Below are 18999 nucleotides of genomic sequence, written 5' to 3'. Positions count from 1 at the left end.
TACAAAGAAAGAAACGCCATAAGTTTGGCACAAGCGTGCTTGCAAATGGGCTCTGTCTGCATACCGTTTGGGAAGTAACAACGAGATTCACTCATGGCCTTTTTCAAATACAGGATCCCCTGTTTGGGGATGTTGTGCAATGAAACCACTCTCTGATACCAGTTGCGTTGGCCATAATATTGTTCAGTTTTGTGTGGAAAAGTGGTGAGACATATTCATTATTTGCTCTTAACAAGCAAGAGGTTGCTAGAGGGTATGGTTGTATTTAATGGAATAACCTTTTCCTTGAGGAAACTATGTTTGTTGTTTTGGGTTTGTATAACATTATTTTTATTGGGCGTTTTAATTTACACTACGAACATTTCATTTAAAGTAATATGGCAAGGTAAGAGATGAAGCATCACTAATACATTAAATCGTGCAAAACAGTATACATTTAAGCAACAAATATTTACTATAAAAAGTATAACAGATTTTTCAGATTCTCAGATTACAGATTCTTATCAATCACAACATTGTTTTAGCCAAAAATGAGGATTAGGTGACTCGAATACATAAGGAATAATTAAATATGTTTAAGAATACTGATAATGAGTTTCCAAATTGAAGCTGTTTCATACCGGCTAACATACAGTGCTGGGTCGGACCCTTCCAATTAGAACGATCTTCCTGCCATGAAGAAATTCATTATATTTTTATAAAAAAGTTAATTTTTGATTCTTATTCCACATTTCCGTGTAGGAAAGTAAAAAAAGAAACCGACTGTACAGTTTGCATGACGATACATAATTCTAGAAAATTGACACATAGATCAAAAGTAGGAAGACCGGCCGGACTCCGGTGTAAATTTCGTAGTAATGTCCGATTTGAATACCCACCAATGTAACACTTCAGACTTGTATAATGCAAAACAAAGGAAAAAAAGAAAATATAATTTTAAACAACTTCGGTCATTATATTTATTTTTTTTTTAATCTTAAGGATTAATCAAGAGTAAAATGACCAACCTAATGTTGGTATTGCGATTGATATTGATGGGGCTGTGGTGCCTGGTATCCCTTGATCGGCTCACGGTGCACCTCCGCGATGAATCCGCTCTTACCCTCAACGTGGTACGTAACGGTACGCTTGTGACCGTCGGCATCGATCAGGTAGTACTCGCCCTGTGTAGAGTCGTCCTTACGAGCCTCCTTCTGGCCGTGAACATCACCGGTATGGTCATCATGCACATCGTAGTGATACTCGTAGTGCACTGGTCCGTGATGTTCCTCTTCGTGATGGTAGTGCTGGGGCTGGTAGTGTTGTTGATGTCCGTAGTGGCTTTGAGCACTGACGGCGGCGACAAGGGCCAGAACAACAATGATCTACAAAGGACGAAAGATTATAGAAAACAACTGTAAAAGCACGAGAATCGCTCATGCAAATACCTTGGAATACATGCTGCAAAATACTTATGAGGTGTTGTGTGTGGGGCGAACGAATGCTAACTGATGCCGAAAATGTATGTGAACTGTCATTATATAGCGAAAGGACATGTATTGATCATGCTACGGGAATATTGCTAAAAAGAAAATGAACCAAAATTCAGCAGAGTCTACGGCTTGCCAAATGCATCAACCGGTTGAACCGGAACGCTCTAGTTGAAGTGAAAGGGTCGGGACTAGAAAGGTGAAAAAATTAGGTAATTTATCTCTTCAACCATATCGGATTGAAATGGTGTAGTAAACTGTTATGTAATGAATGATTTCATTGTCAAGGTTGTAGATATATTAAATCAGTGGTTTTCAACCGGGGGAATTCCCCCCAAAGGATACATTTTTTGAATGTTTTGGTGGGAGGCATGTAAACAAAACAAAAAGAGCTTCAAAATATCCAAAAGGATACACAAAAGTCATGGAGTGCACCTAGACTGCACTGTCCAGCAACCTTCTACCCCTTCATGAACTTGTGAGTGGGGATTGGAATGCTATATATATACCCTACAGGGAGACAAGCTGTGAAAAGGTTGAAACCACTGATTTAAAATAAAGACATCTGTTATTTCATACAAAATAGTACAGGTGAAATAATGTTGTATGAAAAACAGTAACTAAGGAACACCTCTGGAACTGCGCATATTCGGCATGTTTTATTAGCTTTGTAAGGTTGTGAGATGAACCGATCTGTAGAGAATTAAACCTTACCCGTTTGTTTGGGTTTAATATACAATTTATTATTTACTTCAAACACTCGTAGCTAGGGTTCGTGTGTCATTGTGCTTCGTCCTTTTCCGGGTGCGCTTTTAGCGATGAAGATTAATCCTAAAAAGTTTATCGATCGGTGCATGTTGACACTCTTTTTCTTGATGGTAGAACTGGGACTGGTAGTGTTGTTAGTGTGTCGTTGTAACGGTGTTTATTTTTCAGTAACCTCACGTCTTTCAGGTTGCTCAGGATCTTTACAAGTGCTTAAATTGGCTTAATTTCCGAATCATTGTAAAAAAAAAATATATGTTTGAAAACAGATCAAGGAGAGGGGGTAACATTTTAACATTCCAGTTTAGAAATTTTCTACAATTTTTTAACGCAAAATTTAAATGTGGCCTTTACAGGTATCAAAAGATTGTCAAAAGAATGAACCCAAAGAGCACTATATGTGATTTTGGATGCCTCATCTATTGTCTTAAGTTGGTCTTAAGTGGTGGCAAAAATTGGCAAAGCCGTTCTCGCAACATTATACAACGAATGTTGATCAGAAGGCACCTTAATCATATTGTCTAAATTGTAAGCATATTTTCTTTAGGAAGTAGTATTGCAGAAAAATCATGATGCAGCTCGATCAGCTTTCTCTAGATTTAGAGTTTTTGTAGTGCAATTTTTAGTTTCAACAATCCTCAGTAATGGCATGCTTCAGTAGATTATTGAAATTATTATTTATTTAAATACGAATAATCTAGTTATGGCCCATCGTATTTAGTGTAATTCGGTCCTCCTCAGATTGAAAACCGCTGCTCTAGTGTAATAAAATAAAATACTAAAACTATTTCCTTGAATTAATTGCTAATATTTATTTGAAAATCTATATACATAGGACATATATCTATAACTATAGTCTATTTATACATAGGACACATCAAATTGTAATCGAATATTTATGTTGTTGTGTGCTTGCTACGAGAGGCTTTTCTTTGTAAAAGCTTAAAATTTGGAGTTGTGTATTTAGGAAGTACTGTTGATAAAAACTTTCATGATTTATTCTCTAACGGAGTGCGAATAGACGATACACATGTGAAAAATGATTGGAATTCATTTTGGCCAATCTATCTGCACAATTCAGCGCACCTTTACACTGTATATCCTCGTAGGTATAAGTTACAAGTTTCGTATGATTTTATTGAATACTTTCCGATTTGTGTTTGAGCTCAACTCACGATTTATTGTCCAGAAATGATTTCCATTAAACTAAATTATTTTAATCATTCAACAATTATTGATAACAATCAAACGATCCGTATGATCGATCATTAGAATTCGACACATAGAGGGCGCTAATAGCGTTTAATGAGATAACATGCAAAATCAATCTGGCTGATGTTCGGTCATCAAACCAAAATGTAATTCGTACTATACGAAGATCAACCCAAGAAGAACCGCGGAGAAAGGGCATCGATCGTCGCGCCGAACGGGAACGAGAGAAAGGGTACTTAAGGAGCGTTGGCAGAAGTATCGCCCTTTTTCTCGCGCCCGGAGATAGGAGCTCCCCTAATTTTTTACCCCCTGTTGTTACAATTAAGTGTAATAATAACTTACGTCGTTATATATTCGCGGACTTGTGAGTTGATGCAAGGCCCTGTTGCACCGTTGCAACAACAATGTTTTGAACATTACTCAAAATTGTTTGAATTATTTGTTTTGAATTTTTTTTGGATAATGCCAACTAATTGTGGGTTTGAGTAAAAAATATGCGGAAACTATTAGTATGTCGTGGAACGAATCCAAACATAGCAGGAAAGGAATCAATAAATCACGAGATTTATGGAAATATAAATCTGGAAACCGAAAACCATCGAAACCCAGCATACGGTGTTTGCAGGTACACACATAGATGATCGAATTTTCACTTGTACATATGTGTAGCTATGAAGACTGCAATGTTAACTAGGAGCTATGGTTGCTGGCAATCTTGCTGGTATAGTTTAAGTATTTCGCGCTACGAATTAGGCGCGGTAGTACAACGAATTCAATAGGAGCCATTTGGATTCGATCGAAGCCAATTGGATCAGTATTCATAAGGAATAGCAGAATTCGAAGACATTCTTATTTCGGAATCGGATCCAGATTAAGAATGTGGGATCCTGTGGGTGTCCTAGAGGATTTACGATCATTTTTTAAATGTAATTATTTGCTAAATTCTTGCGAAAGCTACTTTTCGAGACAGTGAAAATTACATTGTGATGAGCAAGGATTGTATTTGCTTATTTTTTCATTCATTTAGAAATCTTAGGCTATGAAACGTTCATGGTGTGATTTAAGTATTATATTTTACGTAATCATTGGAAATCATTCTAAACGTGTTAATTTGGCAATAATGCAGGTGATCATTTTGCCTCACCTAACCATGTTGCCCCACGTTTTCCCGTGTAGGAATTCAGTAACACGCAGCTGGATAGACAGTGCTTACTAAATTCTCAATTCTCGGCTTGGGCCAATTCTTGGCTTGAATCCATAACGGGCTTGTAATTATGTCGTATTAATTGACGACTGTACTACGGGTCTGTCCCTTAAAAATCTATCTATGAAATGTATAAATAGCTAATCAATGTAAATAAATTAAATCAGTGAATAAGGTTTTCAAAGTTATATTGTAAGTTTATTATCATTATTGTGTAGAGCTAAACTATTCTTTAGTGTTGATAGTTGTAGTGAGCGGGAGCCTCATGATGGGGCTGATATTGGTGGTGCTGTGGCTGCGGTGCCTGGTATCCCTTGATCGGCTCACGGTGCACCTCCGCGATAAATCCGCTCTTACCCTCAACGTGGTACGTAACGGTACGCTTGTGACCGTCGGCATCGATCAGGTAGTACTCGCCCTGTGTAGAGTCGTCCTTACGAGCCTCCTTCTGGCCATGAACATCACCGGTATGGTCATCATGCACATCGTAGTTATACTCGTAGTGCACTGGTCCGTAATGTTCCTCTTCGTGATGGTAGGGCTGGGGCTGGTAGTGTTGTTGATGTCCGTAGTGGCTTTGAGCACTGACGGCGGCGACAAGAGCCAGAACAACAATGATCTGCAAAGGACGAAAGATTATAGAAATCAACGCACAAGCATCGCTCATGCAAATACCTTGGAATACATGTTGCAAAATATTTGTGAGGTGTTGTGTGTAGGGTGAACAAATGGTCACTGATGCCAAAAGTGTGAATGGGTTTTCCTTATATAGTGGAGTAAAAGCAGAATGATCATACCGGAGGAATGTTTCAAAACAAAAAAGTAAATTAAGAAAATGTACCGAAATTTGACATGTATCGTGTCCCCTCATGGGGATAATGGCTTGCCAAATGCGCCAACCGGTTGAACTGGACCACTCTAGTTGAAGTGAAAGGGGTACAAATATATAGAAAAGAAAAATCAAGGAAGGTTTTCTTTCCAAACAGATAGAATTGAAATGGTACATAGCTCTATTACGTAACATATGATATTCATGGGCAAGGTTACAGCCAAATGTCTTATATGAGATGATAAGTTTAGTCAAAATTCTTCCTGCAATAAATTATTGTGTTGTTTTGATCATACATTTTATTTAGTCAAATGAGCTCTAGTAAGTTTTATTTTCAACTAATTGATATGGTTTTAGTATAAATAATATTAACAAAATTGTATGATATCTAGTAAAACTCTCCTTTCGCTGGGATAGTTTTCTAGATATTAGTGCTAATGCAATATTCTACAATGATAATGATGTAATGTGTTTATGTCAACACTTAAAGTCATGATAATAATGGTTGATATTAAAACTCCATATCGGTGGGTCCTTACACTGCGCATTACCATAATCAACCTTCTGATAATCAACCTCAACCGTTCTGATAGCTAACCGGGAAGTTATGGAACAGGAATTGCTCCAAACGTCATGGCTATAACATGTTTGCTAGTTCCTGAGAAAAGTTATACAGGAACTACTATACATCCCATCTTCAGCCCGACTCACTTCCAAATTCTTTCGATATTTGAAGGCTACTAGTCTATCTGACGTGAAGATTGTGAGGAAATCATCATTAGTAGACTGGGTGAAGAGTTGAAACCACATCCACCAACAACATCTATAGTCTACATAGCGAGACATGATGCTGTGTCTCATCACCATGTTGTTTTGATTATTATTAAAACCGAACAAACCGCTCAAAACGCTTCAGACCTTTTTTTTGTCTATGTCGCACAGGCTTAACAAGTAAATCGTGCGTTGGATAGTTGTTGCGAAGCTAGCGATAAGCACAACACAATAAGTGTACGAACATAAATCATGCCATAATCATAAATCATGGTAAGAGTCAAAACAAAAATATCGCTAGATGGAAAATCTCGATCCAGTGCTGGTCAGTCAGACCCTAGGGTTGTATGTCTTCGGAGTCCAATGCTAGCTCCGTTGCATTTGACATTGGGGTATCCTCAGAGCCGTTCAAAGGCGGATTCCGACTGCTGCCATGGCCAATATAATGCTGCTGCATTACTATCATTACTGTGACAGTTACTGCTGTAGTGCAACATAATTTTACTGAATGTGTAAATCCTCAATAAGGTATATGTACCCGTTGTTTAAAAAATATAATAATAATAATAATAATAATAATAATAATAATAATAATAATAATAATAATAATAATAATAATAATAATAATAATAATAATAATAATAATAATAATAATAATAATAATAATAATAATAATAATAATAATAATAATAATAATAATAATAATAATAATAATAATAATAATAATAATAATAATAATAATAATAATAATAATAACAATAATAAAAATAATAAAAATAATAATAATCTCATCTTCTCATCTTTCGTAAAACAGTATTGAAGCCTGCGCGTGTGCAGCGATATTGATAATTTTTTTAGCACGTAAAAAGGGTAGTAAAAGCTTCTACATTTTACAATATTTATTGGGTTCATCGTACATGTCGTGATGAACAATTTTTATTATTATCCTACAGAACATTACAGCAACACAGTAATTATTTGTTTAATTTTATTGATTATTACGTAAACGCTCACGAAACGCAGACTAGGACATACTAAACTTATGAAAACTGTAAACTTGGCCAAAGGCTTTGTCAGAGATTGACGTTATAATCGGATGCGACGGACCTAAAGTGGTACGACATTAGAGTGAATCTAATGTTATGTGATAATGTGAAAAATTCCTTGCTAATTAAATCTGGTCTGGACACTAAAGCAAGTAGGATCGTCTGTGACTCCGAAAAGATAAATATGTCTTAGTTTTTATTTATTGGATGTTTTAATAGTAATAAGTACTTGTTCAAGTATTTAAAAAAATCGAGACCGCAAGCGTTACATAAAAAAATCTAATTCACGTTATAACTCAGCTTTTACTGTTGTGGGAATAATGTACATGTAATTAACGTTGCTATTAACAAAAAATATTGTGAATTACAAAGTCACCTGTTGGCGACTGTAACCGTTAAATATTTCAAATTATTTAAATTATTTCTTCAGCTGCTCACGAACAAATTTTCATAAACCTAATAAACTAAACTGTTTGCATCATTCTGTTTTGTTAAGCAGTATTCTGGCGCAAATTCTAATGAGTTGCATTTCCCTAGTCTAAACAGGTATTCTATAAGTCAACCTAGATCCTGGTATACGGGGATAATATAGACATCATTGGTCTACGGTTGTCCCATGTAGCAGAAGCCTACAAAAGGATCGAGCGGGCAGCAGAGAACCTCGGAATGCAGATGAACGAGACAAAGACTAAATTGTTGGTGGCAACATCTGCGGCCCTACCAATAAACAATCCAAGCGTGCGAACATGCCGGTCTATGCTGGCTTTCGAGAATTAATTCATTACCACGCAGTCGGATTGTCAATCCATGCTACGGTGGGACGGTCCATTCTAGGATTGAACCCATGACGGGCAAGTAATTATGTCGAACGAATTGACGACTGTATCACGGGTCCTTCCCTTAAAAATCTCCCTATGAAATGTATAAATAACTAATCAATGTAAATAAATTAAATCACCGTATCAGGTTTTCAAAGTTATATCATAAATTTATTATCATTATTGTGTAGAGCTAAACTATTCTTTAGTGTTGATAGTTGTAGTGAGCGGGAGCCTCATGATGGGGCTGATATTGGTGGTGCTGTGGCTGCGGTGCTTGGTATCCCTTGATCGGCTCACGGTGCACCTCCGCGATAAATCCGCTCTTATCCTCAACGTGGTACGTAACGGTACGCTTGTGACCGTCGGCATCGATCAGGTAGTACTCGCCCTGTGTAGAGTCGTCCTTACGAGCCTCCTTCTGGCCATGAACATCACCGGTATGGTCATCATGCACATCGTAGTTATACTCGTAGTGCACTGGTCCGTAATGTTCCTCTTCGTGATGGTAGTGCTGGGGCTGGTAGTGTTGTTGATGTCCGTAGTGGCTTTGAGCACTGACGGCGGCGACAAGGGCCAGAACAACAATGATCTACAAAGGACGAAAGATTATAGAAATCAGCTGCAAAAGCACGAGAATCGCTCATGCAAATACCTTGGAATACATGTTGCAAAATACTTGTGAGGTGTTGTGTGTAGGGCGAACAAATGGTCACTGATGCCAAAAATGTGGGTGAGCTTTCTTTATATAGCAAAGTGAAATGAACTGATGCACGAAAACATTTGTAAAAAAAGATAAAAGTTAAAAAATGTACCGAAATGTCGATTTGTTCATGAAGACTACGGTCACTCGTGAAGACAACGAATTGCCAAATGCTCCAACCGGTTGAACTGGATGACTGTAGTAGAAGTGAAAGGGTTGTTCGAATTCGAAGGAAAAGAAAAATCAAAGAAGGTTGATCTTTTCGATGAATTGATCAAAAATTTTAAAAAAAAACATTTTGAAAATTATAGTCTGAAGGATTTTTTTATTTATTTTAGAAATCAATGAATATTGTCGTGTACTCATACTGAAGTGATTTGATGGAGTGAAAATTGCTAATGTGTTAAAACATCTTTGAAAACAGACTTTTGGGAGGACTTTTGATACCACAATACCAGTTAGGGCTGTGGACGATTCAGATTAGGTCCAATAAAAAAATGGTGCTTTGTCGCCTAAATGCTGCAGATACAGCTATAATTGAAATTAGTATTGCATATTTGTTTAGATTTAATTTAACTTAATTTATTAGGATGAGCTGTCGGACCTCCGCAGGTCTACAGAAATAGCTTACTTTTACTTATACTAATACTTTTTGCTTATAAATTACCAGAACGGAAACACTGACGAAGACGATCTTTGAATACTGACGTAGAAATATTAAAATCAAACAGGTCACTCACAACATTTCACTCACGACACATAAGCTGCAGAGAGTTGCTTTGTTCGTAAATGGTCCTCGTTCGCTCTGGGCAACAGTAAAAATTAGTTCTAACTATCCTAGATGGTGCAAAAAAATTCAACAGTCGAAATGCAAATACACGCTGCATGTTTTTTCTCCTGACACTAAGCGTTTCCAAACCAAGCAACGGGCACCGTTGGTAGTAAGGAGGTTGGACTCCGTTAGACCAAGTAAGGAGCCGTAAAGCATACCTAGTAAACTTTCGTTGAGTACTTTCCACGCGTTTGATCCAGCGGGCTGCTAAGGGGCACCATACTACACAACAATATTCTAAGAGTGTTACGATCCGAGCTTCTCCGGCAGGCCACGCGAAGGTTTGGCCCTCAGCAAGAGTTGCAGGGTTGTAACGGAGGAGAAACAAACAGCAGCAGAGTGGACAGAGTATTTGATACTTCGCCTACTAACCAGTCCTTCCCGCTAGTTGCTTCTGGTCCAAGGTTGGGAAGCCTATGCAGACGGAAGGGGGTGTTTGGCTCGGAAATCCAGGGGCTCTGTCCTATTTCGGATATTTAGAATTAAACCTTTTTACTCCAAGAGCTTCTGCGTTTGAATCCTGCTTTATTTAAAATATGGCCTACTTTTATACTAAATTTATCCTCACAAGTTTACCCGAATATCCGTTCGGACGGGATAATTCGTGTTTCCAGAAACATCTTATTTTCACGTGGAAGGATAAATAATGGTTACTATGATCAGATTGGTAAAAAAAAAGAAATTTAGAATCGCGTGCGTAACAAAGAGGGACCGAACGATCGCATAATATACTAGACTTTTAGGCACTTAGGAGAGTGAAACTCTTTACATATTTTCATTATAAGTCTTAATGCCTGGTTACCCCTGGATATAACACTTTCATGGAAATCTTGAAAGTGTTATATCGAGGGATAACCAGGCATTAGGATTCATTGCATTGGATCTAGTTTATAGAATATATCTCAAGTGTAAAGATTTGATAACATAAGCTTGACAAACTATTTTTTAACTAAAAAAAGGTTAACTGAAAGATCGAGAACAGAGGGCGAAAGAGAGAGCAAGAGAGAGTGGGAGAGAGAGAAAGAGAAAGAAAGAGAGGAAGAGAGAGAGAGAGAGAGAGAGAGAGAGAGAGAGAGAGAGAGAGAGAGAGAGAGATAGTAACAATAAAAGGATCGAAACAGAGAGAAATGGCGCACAAAAGAATGGAGAGAATGGCTGGTCTGGTTTTACAGTCGTCAACTCGTATGACTTAACAACATGCCCGTCATGGGTTCAAGCCCCGAATAGTTGGTTGACTTGACCGACAACGGTTGTTGTGCCAATCAAGAAGAAGAAGAAAATCTGAGACTAGAATGAACATATTTCGTTGGCAAAATTTGTTTGTAGGATTAAGCGATGATGGTATTAAAGATGAGAAGGATTTGAGATTATAAGGCATGTTTAGATGCAGTCAGTAGCGTGTTTGCAGTATCGGGGGCCATAAGCAGAAATAAGATTTGAGACCCTAAAGATAGCTTACAAAAAAGCATGAAATATTCTTTTCATAAATTGCTACGTACCGTATGTTAAAAATAACATAAAGAGCAAAATGATATCATGAATAAACAAAAGGATTTTTATCCAAAACCATAAATAGAACTCGGGATAATAGTCGGGATAATAAATAGTGAAATGATACATGTACTATTTAAAAAATGATTTTGGAATATTGATTCTTAAAGTATATGATTTATTATTTTTTTAAATCAAATGTTCCTTCAAACCATACCAACAACACCCCAATAACACTAGATTTGCTAATTTTCAGCACACTATTGATTATTTATTATATTTTTACAAGATTCAAATGACATGAGAATGATTAAGAGAGTTAATATGACACAATGTTCAATTAAGTGTGCCCCACGTTTATTATTAGGATAAAAGTACATGTATCTATTTTATTATTATGCTATTATTTAATGCTGATAGTTATAGTGAGACGGAGCCTGATGATGGGGCTGCGGTGCGTGGTATCCCTTAATCGGCTCACGGTGCACCTCCGCGATAAATCCGCTCTTACCCTCAACGTGGTACGTAACGGTACGCTTGTGACCGTCGGCATCGATCAGGTAGTACTCGCCCTGTGTAGAGTCGTCTTTACGAGCCTCCTTCTGGCCATGAACATCACCGGTATGGTCATCATGCACATCGTAGTTATACTCGTAGTGCACTGGTCCGTGATGTTCCTCTTCGTGATGGTAGTGCTGGGGCTGGTAGTGTTGTTGATGTCCGTAGTGGCTTTGAGCACTGACGGCGGCGACAAGAGCCAGAACAACAATGATCTACAAAGAACGAAAGATTATAGAAAACAACTGCAAAAGCACGAGAATCGCTCATTTATTAAGGTATTTACCTTGGAATACATGTTGCAAAATACTCGTGAGGTGTTGTGTGTGGGGCGAACAAATGGTCACTGATGCCAAAAATGTGGGTGAGCTTTCTTTATATAGTGGAGTAAAAGCATAGATCATATTGAGGAACGTTGCAAAACAAAAGAAAAATTAAGACAATGTACCGAAATTCGACATACTGTGGCCACACATGGGGATCACGACTTTCCAAATGAGCGAACCGGTTGAGCTGGACTGCTCCATTTGAAGTGAAAGGGATAGTGGCAGAAAGTAAGAAAAATCAAGGAAGGAAATCTTTCCAAACAAGGGTTGGAATGGCGCAAAGCTCTATTACGTAACAAGTGGTATTCATGGGCAAGGTCATAGTAAAATTGCATGTATGAGATGTTTAGTTTAGCTGAAAATTTTATGAGATTTCAACAATAGCAACAGATTATTGTGATAATGATTCTTGTTTTTTTTGTCGAATCGCATATTTTAATTTTGATCGTTTACGTGTCTTTACGTTGATATATTTTTATTATATTCCATCATGATGGAAGCCACTTGATGGGGAGTACCACATATCCTAACATTTTTATTTTTAGAAAAAGACTAATCTGAAAAATTAGAGTAAATTGGAAGTACTATTAATCTGACTAATAATCTATCAAGAAACAGTTATCAGAAATTCTTTTATATATCCGTTTTCTATTTCCAGGCAATATCAAAAAATCAATTCTTCATCGGCGTTTGTTAAGGTTCTTTGTCAAGATTTTTTCAGGTTGAAATAATCTGAGCTGAAATACTGAGGCGAATGTTTGTGGTTTTATATGGAGTGTTGACATGATTTCAACCGTCAGGTGTCAAACTCCATATAAAACAGCTGGGTGATATCGTATAAGCCACCTTAGCTAGTAAAGTTGAACAATCATCATCAAATCAGTATGATGATATAATATTTTGATAACTTAGTAATTAATTAGATAAAAAGATGATACGGTTAACTAGTCAACACTTTGATGTGCATTGAAAATGAACAGCAAAAATAAAAAAAATCCAAAATTATAAAGTTGATGGTGAAACTACATTTTTTAGAATACAAGCAAGGAATTATATTTGCATTGTTCTTCTTCTTCTTCTATTTGGCGTAACGTCCTACGCGGACATGCCGGCCTATACAGGCTTTCGAGACTTTATATTTGCATTGTGTATAGTGCAGATTCAATGATCTGGTTTCAATTTATAGGAACATCAGTTGCAAAAAATATTACAACGATAGCCAAAGTTTTTGTTTATCATGTTTGATTTAGGTGGCATAAAGAAGCCATATATTTTACATTGCATCATTTGTATTACAATGACTGACAATTAATAATTACAACCAAAATCCGCTGGAAAAAAACCAAATTTGTTCTTATTGTCACTGTTTATTATTTTTGAATTAAATACAACGGATATCTTTGAGCCCATTCTGAAAATTAATCTTGGGCTATTTTTTCAACTTTCTTAACTTTAACAAATAACTAGCGGACGCAACGCGGCGAGATCTACAAAAAAGAACAAACTTGAGAAAGTTGAACCTAAGCAACACGGGTTGGAAAAAATAACATCAAGAGACAAAAAAGTCATCTTCATGTTTGTATGATTCAAGTTTTGAAAATACATTATAATTTCATATGCAGAGTACACCTTGAATCAGGAGAAGAGTTTATTTTATTGGACACTTTAGTATAAGAAGACCTGTCTCGATAGCTCTTATTATTGCGAGTTCTTTATTGCTACTAAATTATTTCATAGGTTTCAATCGTTGCCGAAGTCCATCTTTATACAGTTTATGTCCGAGTTCCGAGTCCAAGTTCATTTCTAAATTGTAGCATATCTCCAAATTCCCGTCAAACATTTGCCACCCTGCCTCAGCAAGACTACGCGTAACAAGATCCAATAAATAAAAAAATACAATAATTAAGAAATCAGAGAATACTGACATGCGCAAATGTATTATTATCTGAGTGTATGATCACGATGCAGTTGACGGCATCTTTCAAAACTCCCAGATGCAAAACCAATACAAATACTATAAGTATACCTTACAAATGGACCCATGAAACATTTTTCAAATCCTAAAACAGCCGAAGAGGCACTAACGTGAACGGAAAACAAATAATCTACGCGAAAATGACGCGCTAGGCGAATATAAAAATTAATGATGGGTAACAAGTTTCCTTTTATTTCTTATATTTTTGGTTATCTAAGTGGTAAAAAACCGGTGAGACTGCAGTCGGACTTATTTGGATAATTTCCACCATCGTTGTTTCCGGTAGTGCAAATTTTTCAAAACTATATTCAAGTACTAGCCAGTATTTGGTGCAAGAAAATGTTTATTTTCTACAGTAATTTTTTAAAGCAAAAACACATTTCGTCGTTTTTACATAAACTAAGAATCTTTTATATGGAAATGAATCAAATAATGAAATGATAAACTGTCATTATTGAAACTACCGACTTTACAAATTTTGGTATTGATCTAAATGGTTTACCTTGATTCAGTTGCCCTGATCTTCACCAATTTGACCACTGTAACAATCTGATAATTGGTCTAGTACATCTAAAAGGCTTACTTGGAAAGCCCAATTGAACAATTGCGCGGGTTTTTTAACAGTCCGGCTGTCATAAATAATGACAGCTGTTGAAAAACATCTTGCAAGTATTGAATGATGCTGTTCACATTGAAAACTGAGCTGAAAAACAGTGTAATAAAAAAAAAGATTGCTGATAAAAGCGAACTAACATGTGGAGGTTTATCTCGGCGACCTCTTTAGTCAGGGGCCCTTCGCGGCCGCTCAGTCGGTTTACAGGAAAATTCGCCTCTGGTTATGCCTGAAAAAAACAAAAATAGTAATTTTATGGATGTAAATGATAGGTACTAAGTATACTGTAAGCTAGACGACTAGTAAATGAGTTTAATTCCGTTTGTGGTATATTCTAAGCGCTTGATTGAGCGTGTTTGTTACAAAAAATCATTTTGCGTTGTGCAAACCCGTTAAAACTTTTTAGTCTGTAATATAGGTGTATCCAAATAATTGATCCTTTTAATTAAAACGGTTTGTTTGCCATATTTTTCAGGCTTTAGCTGCTTGCGAACTATTCTTCATACACTTCATAAATTTAACTGTTACACCATTTTGCTTTTTTAGGTAGCATGTTGGGCCGCATAGTCAGCTGAGCTGGACATCCCTTATCTATACAGATTAAAGGAAAAAGCAATAGATCACTTTCAAATGTTTGGTAATAAGAAAATTTCTACGATGGTTTGAATAACACATTCTTATCAATAAATGAAACCTCCACATTCTTCTTCTTTTTGGCGGATGCCAGATTAAACCGGCATTCGGACTTATTTTAGTACCACACATTCCGATAGTCAATCCTTACTATGGGAAAAAATTCATATGAGATTTGAGCCTATAATGAGCATGTTATTAGGTCGTACGAGTTCTGGGTCCCAATACATGTTCATAAGTTCCATCGCAAAAAATATATTCAAGTTCACATGTAGATAAGTTTTATCGTTAGTTTATTAACATTATTCGATAAATTTGTTTGACTATACTATAATTTAGTGTTGATAGTTGTAGTGAGACGGAGCCTGATGGGGCTGATATTGGTGGTACTGTGGCTGCGGTGCCTGGTATCCCTTGATCGGCTCACGGTGCACCTCCGCGATGAATCCGCTCTTACCCTCAACGTGGTACGTAACGGTACGCTTGTGGCCGTCGGCATCGATCAGGTAGTACTCGCCCTGTGTAGAGTCGTCCTTACGAGCCTCCTTCTGGCCGTGAACATCACCGGTATGGTCATCATGCACATCGTAGTGATACTCGTAGTGCACTGGTCCGTAATGTTCCTCTTCGTGATGGTAGGGCTGGGGCTGGTAGTGTTGTTGATGTCCGTAGTGGCTTTGAGCACTGACGGCGGCGACAAGGGCCAGAACAACAATGATCTACAAAGGACGAAATATTATAGATAACAACTGCAAAAGCACGAGAATCGCTCATGCAAATACCTTGGAATACATGTTGCAAAATATTTGTGAGGTGTTGTGTGTGGGACGAACAAATGGTCACTGATGCCAAAAATGTGGGTGAGCTTTCTTTATATAGTGAATGAAAAAGTGATTGTATGGATAATGTTGCAAAATAAAAGGAAAATAAAGACAAAGTAACGAAATTTGGCATCATGGGGATCACGACTTGCCAAATGCACCAACCGGTTCAACCAGTCCGCTCTATTTGAAGAGAAAGGGACATTGACAGAAGGAAAGAAGAAATTTAAAACAATTTCAAAACTGTTTTCGACCGAAATGGTGAATAGCTTCATTATGTAAGGTATTCATGATCAAGGTTACTTCAGAAATGAAATGAAAGGATGCTTATTGAAATACAGTTTTTATAAGTTTTCATTGTTGGTTATATGGCAATATAATAAGGTTTTCAAACGATAATTAAATTTCAGGTAGTAAGATTGTAACAGATGTAATAATTTTCAAAGGGTTAAGCTTATTTTTATCAGTGATTCTATGATTTTTACTTTTATTATTATTATTATTATTATTTATTTAATCTTCAACGGGCCGTATGGCCTAATTAAGATGTAACAGTTCAATTGAGAAACAAAATACATAGCAAAAATTAGATTTACATCGCAATTCACTGCGGCCACGGCAAAAGCCGGAGACGTTCCTTGAAGCACTGAGTTGAGATGTCGAAGTCGAAGCAATCCGAGACAGTGTTGAAGACAGCCGACATGCGGAACATAGGGTCAGACCGACCAGCACTGGAACGGGGTTGAGCGAGCCGTAGAGTTTCTCTAGACCTAAGTGTTCGGGATGGTGCATAGATATCGACTCGATGCAGCAAAGGCGATGAGTCGATAGAGCCATTTAGCAATCCAGCGATGAAAGAGCATTGTGCATTGCGTCTTCTAACCGAAAGAGGTTCAAGGCCTAGAAGACGGCACCGCGCAGCATACGGAGGAAGATTATTGCGATCCTGCCTGGGAAGTAGGCGTAGGGCATATCTCGTGAGCTTACGTTGAATCGCCTCGAGTCGAGCAATTGAAGAAGCGGTTGTTGGGCTCCAGACTACGCACGAATATTCCAGAACCGAACGAACGATGCAGTTGTACACAGCTTTGATGCACATGGGGTTGCGGAATTCATTAGTTGTCCGGATAACCACGCCAAGTAATTGATTTCCTCTGGCTACAACGTCATCGATATGCTGTTTAAAGTTCAAACTTGAGTCAAGCAGAACGCCCAGGTCTTTGGCATGATTCTGTCGATTAACTGCAGTGCCGTCCATGAAGTAGGTCCCTGTCACTGGGCTCCTGCATCGACTAAAAGACACACAGTAGCATTTCTCGATGCAGATAGTCAGTCCATTACGCTTGCACCACGAACAGAAAATTTCGATGCAGTCTTGCAGGAATGTACAATCACCTGTGTTGTGAATAGGCGCAAAAATTTTTGCGTTGTCGGCAAACAGACTGATACTGTCGGGAGGTAAAGCCAGGGTAACATCGTTGATAAACAATATGAAGAGAAGCGGGCCAATATTGCTTCCTTGTGGCACACCCGAGCTGCTGACTATTTCTTTGGACATGTGCTTATCAATTTTAACGATGTATGTGCGATTAATTAGGTAAGACTTAAGCCACTGTACGAGCGAGCTGGGAACTCCTAGCTTATCGAGTTTAGCGAGAAGAATTGCGTGCGGAAGAGAGTCGAATGCTGCTTTCAGATCTGTATAAATTGCATCGACTTGAGCTCCGGCATCAATTTGACTAGTGCAATAGGTTACAAATTCAACCAGGTTCGTGGTAGTCGACTTTTTTGGCACGAATCCATGTTGATACGGGCTTAGGTAGCTGCGGCATGCATGTAGCAGATGTTTGTATATCACTAGTTCGAACACCTTGGCAATGGCACACAAAGATGTAATACCCCGGTAGTTGATGGCATCTGTCCTGTCGCCCTTTTTGTAAATAGGAACCATCCAAGATTTCCTCCATGTTTTGGGAAAGTAGCCATTGGCTAGCGATGTTTAGTTGCGCTAGGGCAGATAAAACGATCTCACTGTCGATGAAAGGAGTGCTCATGTTAATTGCGCCAGCCGGAGTGTTGACGAGAGCAGCATCAATGGTATCGGTATCATTCATGGCCGGTGAAAAGCAATCTGCGAAGCGATCCGCGAAGAGATTGCACATTTCATTAGTGTTGGCACTCGTTGCTCCTTTGTACGTAATGGATTTCGGTGTATGCGTGGATTTTGTTTTGCTGTGGTAGAAGCGCCAAAACGAGTCAGGCCACCTGCAGAGGTTACGTTGGATTTTACTCAAATATCTGCGATATCGAAACCTGTTATAGCTGCAGTATAAAGAGTGCGTGTCAAAGTAGATCGAGCGAGATCTTTGGCAGCGGCGCGTTTGGTAGTGACGATAAGCAGCTCTTTTTACACGTTTGAGTCGTTTGAGTGTGCGGTCCGCCCAGGGGGGGTTAGGTTTAGGACGCTGAACTGGGACGCATACAACAAAGGCTTGCAGCATGAAGGACGAGAATGAACATACTGCTTCGTCAAGTGAAATAAAATTGGAACAATGAAAGCTATTGTTAAACATTGAAATCATGTCGTTCAGTTTCACATAGTCAGCTTTAGCAAAGTTATAACGATAAAATGCGGTTGTCGTCGAGTTTTGTCGAGTCGTCGAATTGCGTCGGGTCGACGAGTTAATACGTATATTGAAGTCAAACGCCGGGTGATAGGAGTCAAGAGGTACAAGCGGAACAACACTTGGAAAGACAGGCGAACACAATTTAGCTGCAGCATTGTTAGCGTAGAGCAGGTCAAGCATGCGTCCGTGCGAATTATTGATGTGATTAAGTTGCACTAATCCGTTAAATTTAAATCCATCCACAAAGGTGTTGTTGGCCAGTGAGCGCGCAGTTGGTTCATAGTGCGTGATTGATGAGTATGCTGG

At 38.0% G+C, this 18999-nt stretch overlaps 5 protein-coding genes across 5 annotated transcripts; all 5 read right to left on the bottom strand.

Annotated features, from left to right (window-relative positions):
- Positions 1–953: 953 nt before the first annotated feature.
- On the bottom strand, positions 954–1493 carry LOC121595963 (larval cuticle protein A2B-like). The gene is made up of 2 exons (XM_041920460.1): positions 1428–1493; positions 954–1364 (listed from the first exon to the last, which is right to left on the bottom strand). Exons 1-2 carry the CDS (start codon positions 1437–1439, stop codon positions 1008–1010), a joined length of 369 nt encoding a protein of 122 aa, XP_041776394.1. The 5' UTR covers positions 1440–1493; the 3' UTR covers positions 954–1007.
- Positions 1494–4836: 3343 nt separating this feature from the next.
- LOC121595958 (larval cuticle protein A2B-like) lies at positions 4837–5378 on the bottom strand. The gene is made up of 2 exons (XM_041920456.1): positions 5326–5378; positions 4837–5269 (listed from the first exon to the last, which is right to left on the bottom strand). The coding sequence occupies exons 1-2, from the start codon at positions 5335–5337 to the stop codon at positions 4883–4885; spliced, it is 399 nt and encodes a 132-aa protein (XP_041776390.1). The 5' UTR covers positions 5338–5378; the 3' UTR covers positions 4837–4882.
- A 2886-nt stretch (positions 5379–8264) lies between these two features.
- On the bottom strand, positions 8265–10314 carry LOC121595957 (larval cuticle protein A2B-like). The gene is made up of 3 exons (XM_041920454.1): positions 9808–10314; positions 8770–8880; positions 8265–8706 (listed from the first exon to the last, which is right to left on the bottom strand). The coding sequence occupies exons 2-3, from the start codon at positions 8779–8781 to the stop codon at positions 8320–8322; spliced, it is 399 nt and encodes a 132-aa protein (XP_041776388.1). The 5' UTR covers positions 8782–8880; positions 9808–10314; the 3' UTR covers positions 8265–8319.
- Positions 10315–11401: 1087 nt separating this feature from the next.
- Positions 11402–12050, bottom strand: LOC121595960 (larval cuticle protein A2B-like). Its single transcript, XM_041920458.1, has 2 exons — positions 11985–12050; positions 11402–11913 (listed from the first exon to the last, which is right to left on the bottom strand). The coding sequence occupies exons 1-2, from the start codon at positions 11994–11996 to the stop codon at positions 11548–11550; spliced, it is 378 nt and encodes a 125-aa protein (XP_041776392.1). The 5' UTR covers positions 11997–12050; the 3' UTR covers positions 11402–11547.
- Positions 12051–15496: 3446 nt separating this feature from the next.
- Positions 15497–16078, bottom strand: LOC121595959 (larval cuticle protein A2B-like). The gene is made up of 2 exons (XM_041920457.1): positions 16028–16078; positions 15497–15964 (listed from the first exon to the last, which is right to left on the bottom strand). Exons 1-2 carry the CDS (start codon positions 16037–16039, stop codon positions 15581–15583), a joined length of 396 nt encoding a protein of 131 aa, XP_041776391.1. The 5' UTR covers positions 16040–16078; the 3' UTR covers positions 15497–15580.
- Positions 16079–18999: the final 2921 nt, after the last annotated feature.

The sequence above is a fragment of the Anopheles merus genome, chromosome 3R, assembly GCF_017562075.2.
Source record: "Anopheles merus strain MAF chromosome 3R, AmerM5.1, whole genome shotgun sequence".
NCBI lineage: Eukaryota > Metazoa > Arthropoda > Insecta > Diptera > Culicidae > Anopheles > Anopheles merus.
Note: the sequence above shows the minus strand (reverse complement) of the source record. Positions and strands in the feature narration are given on the sequence as shown.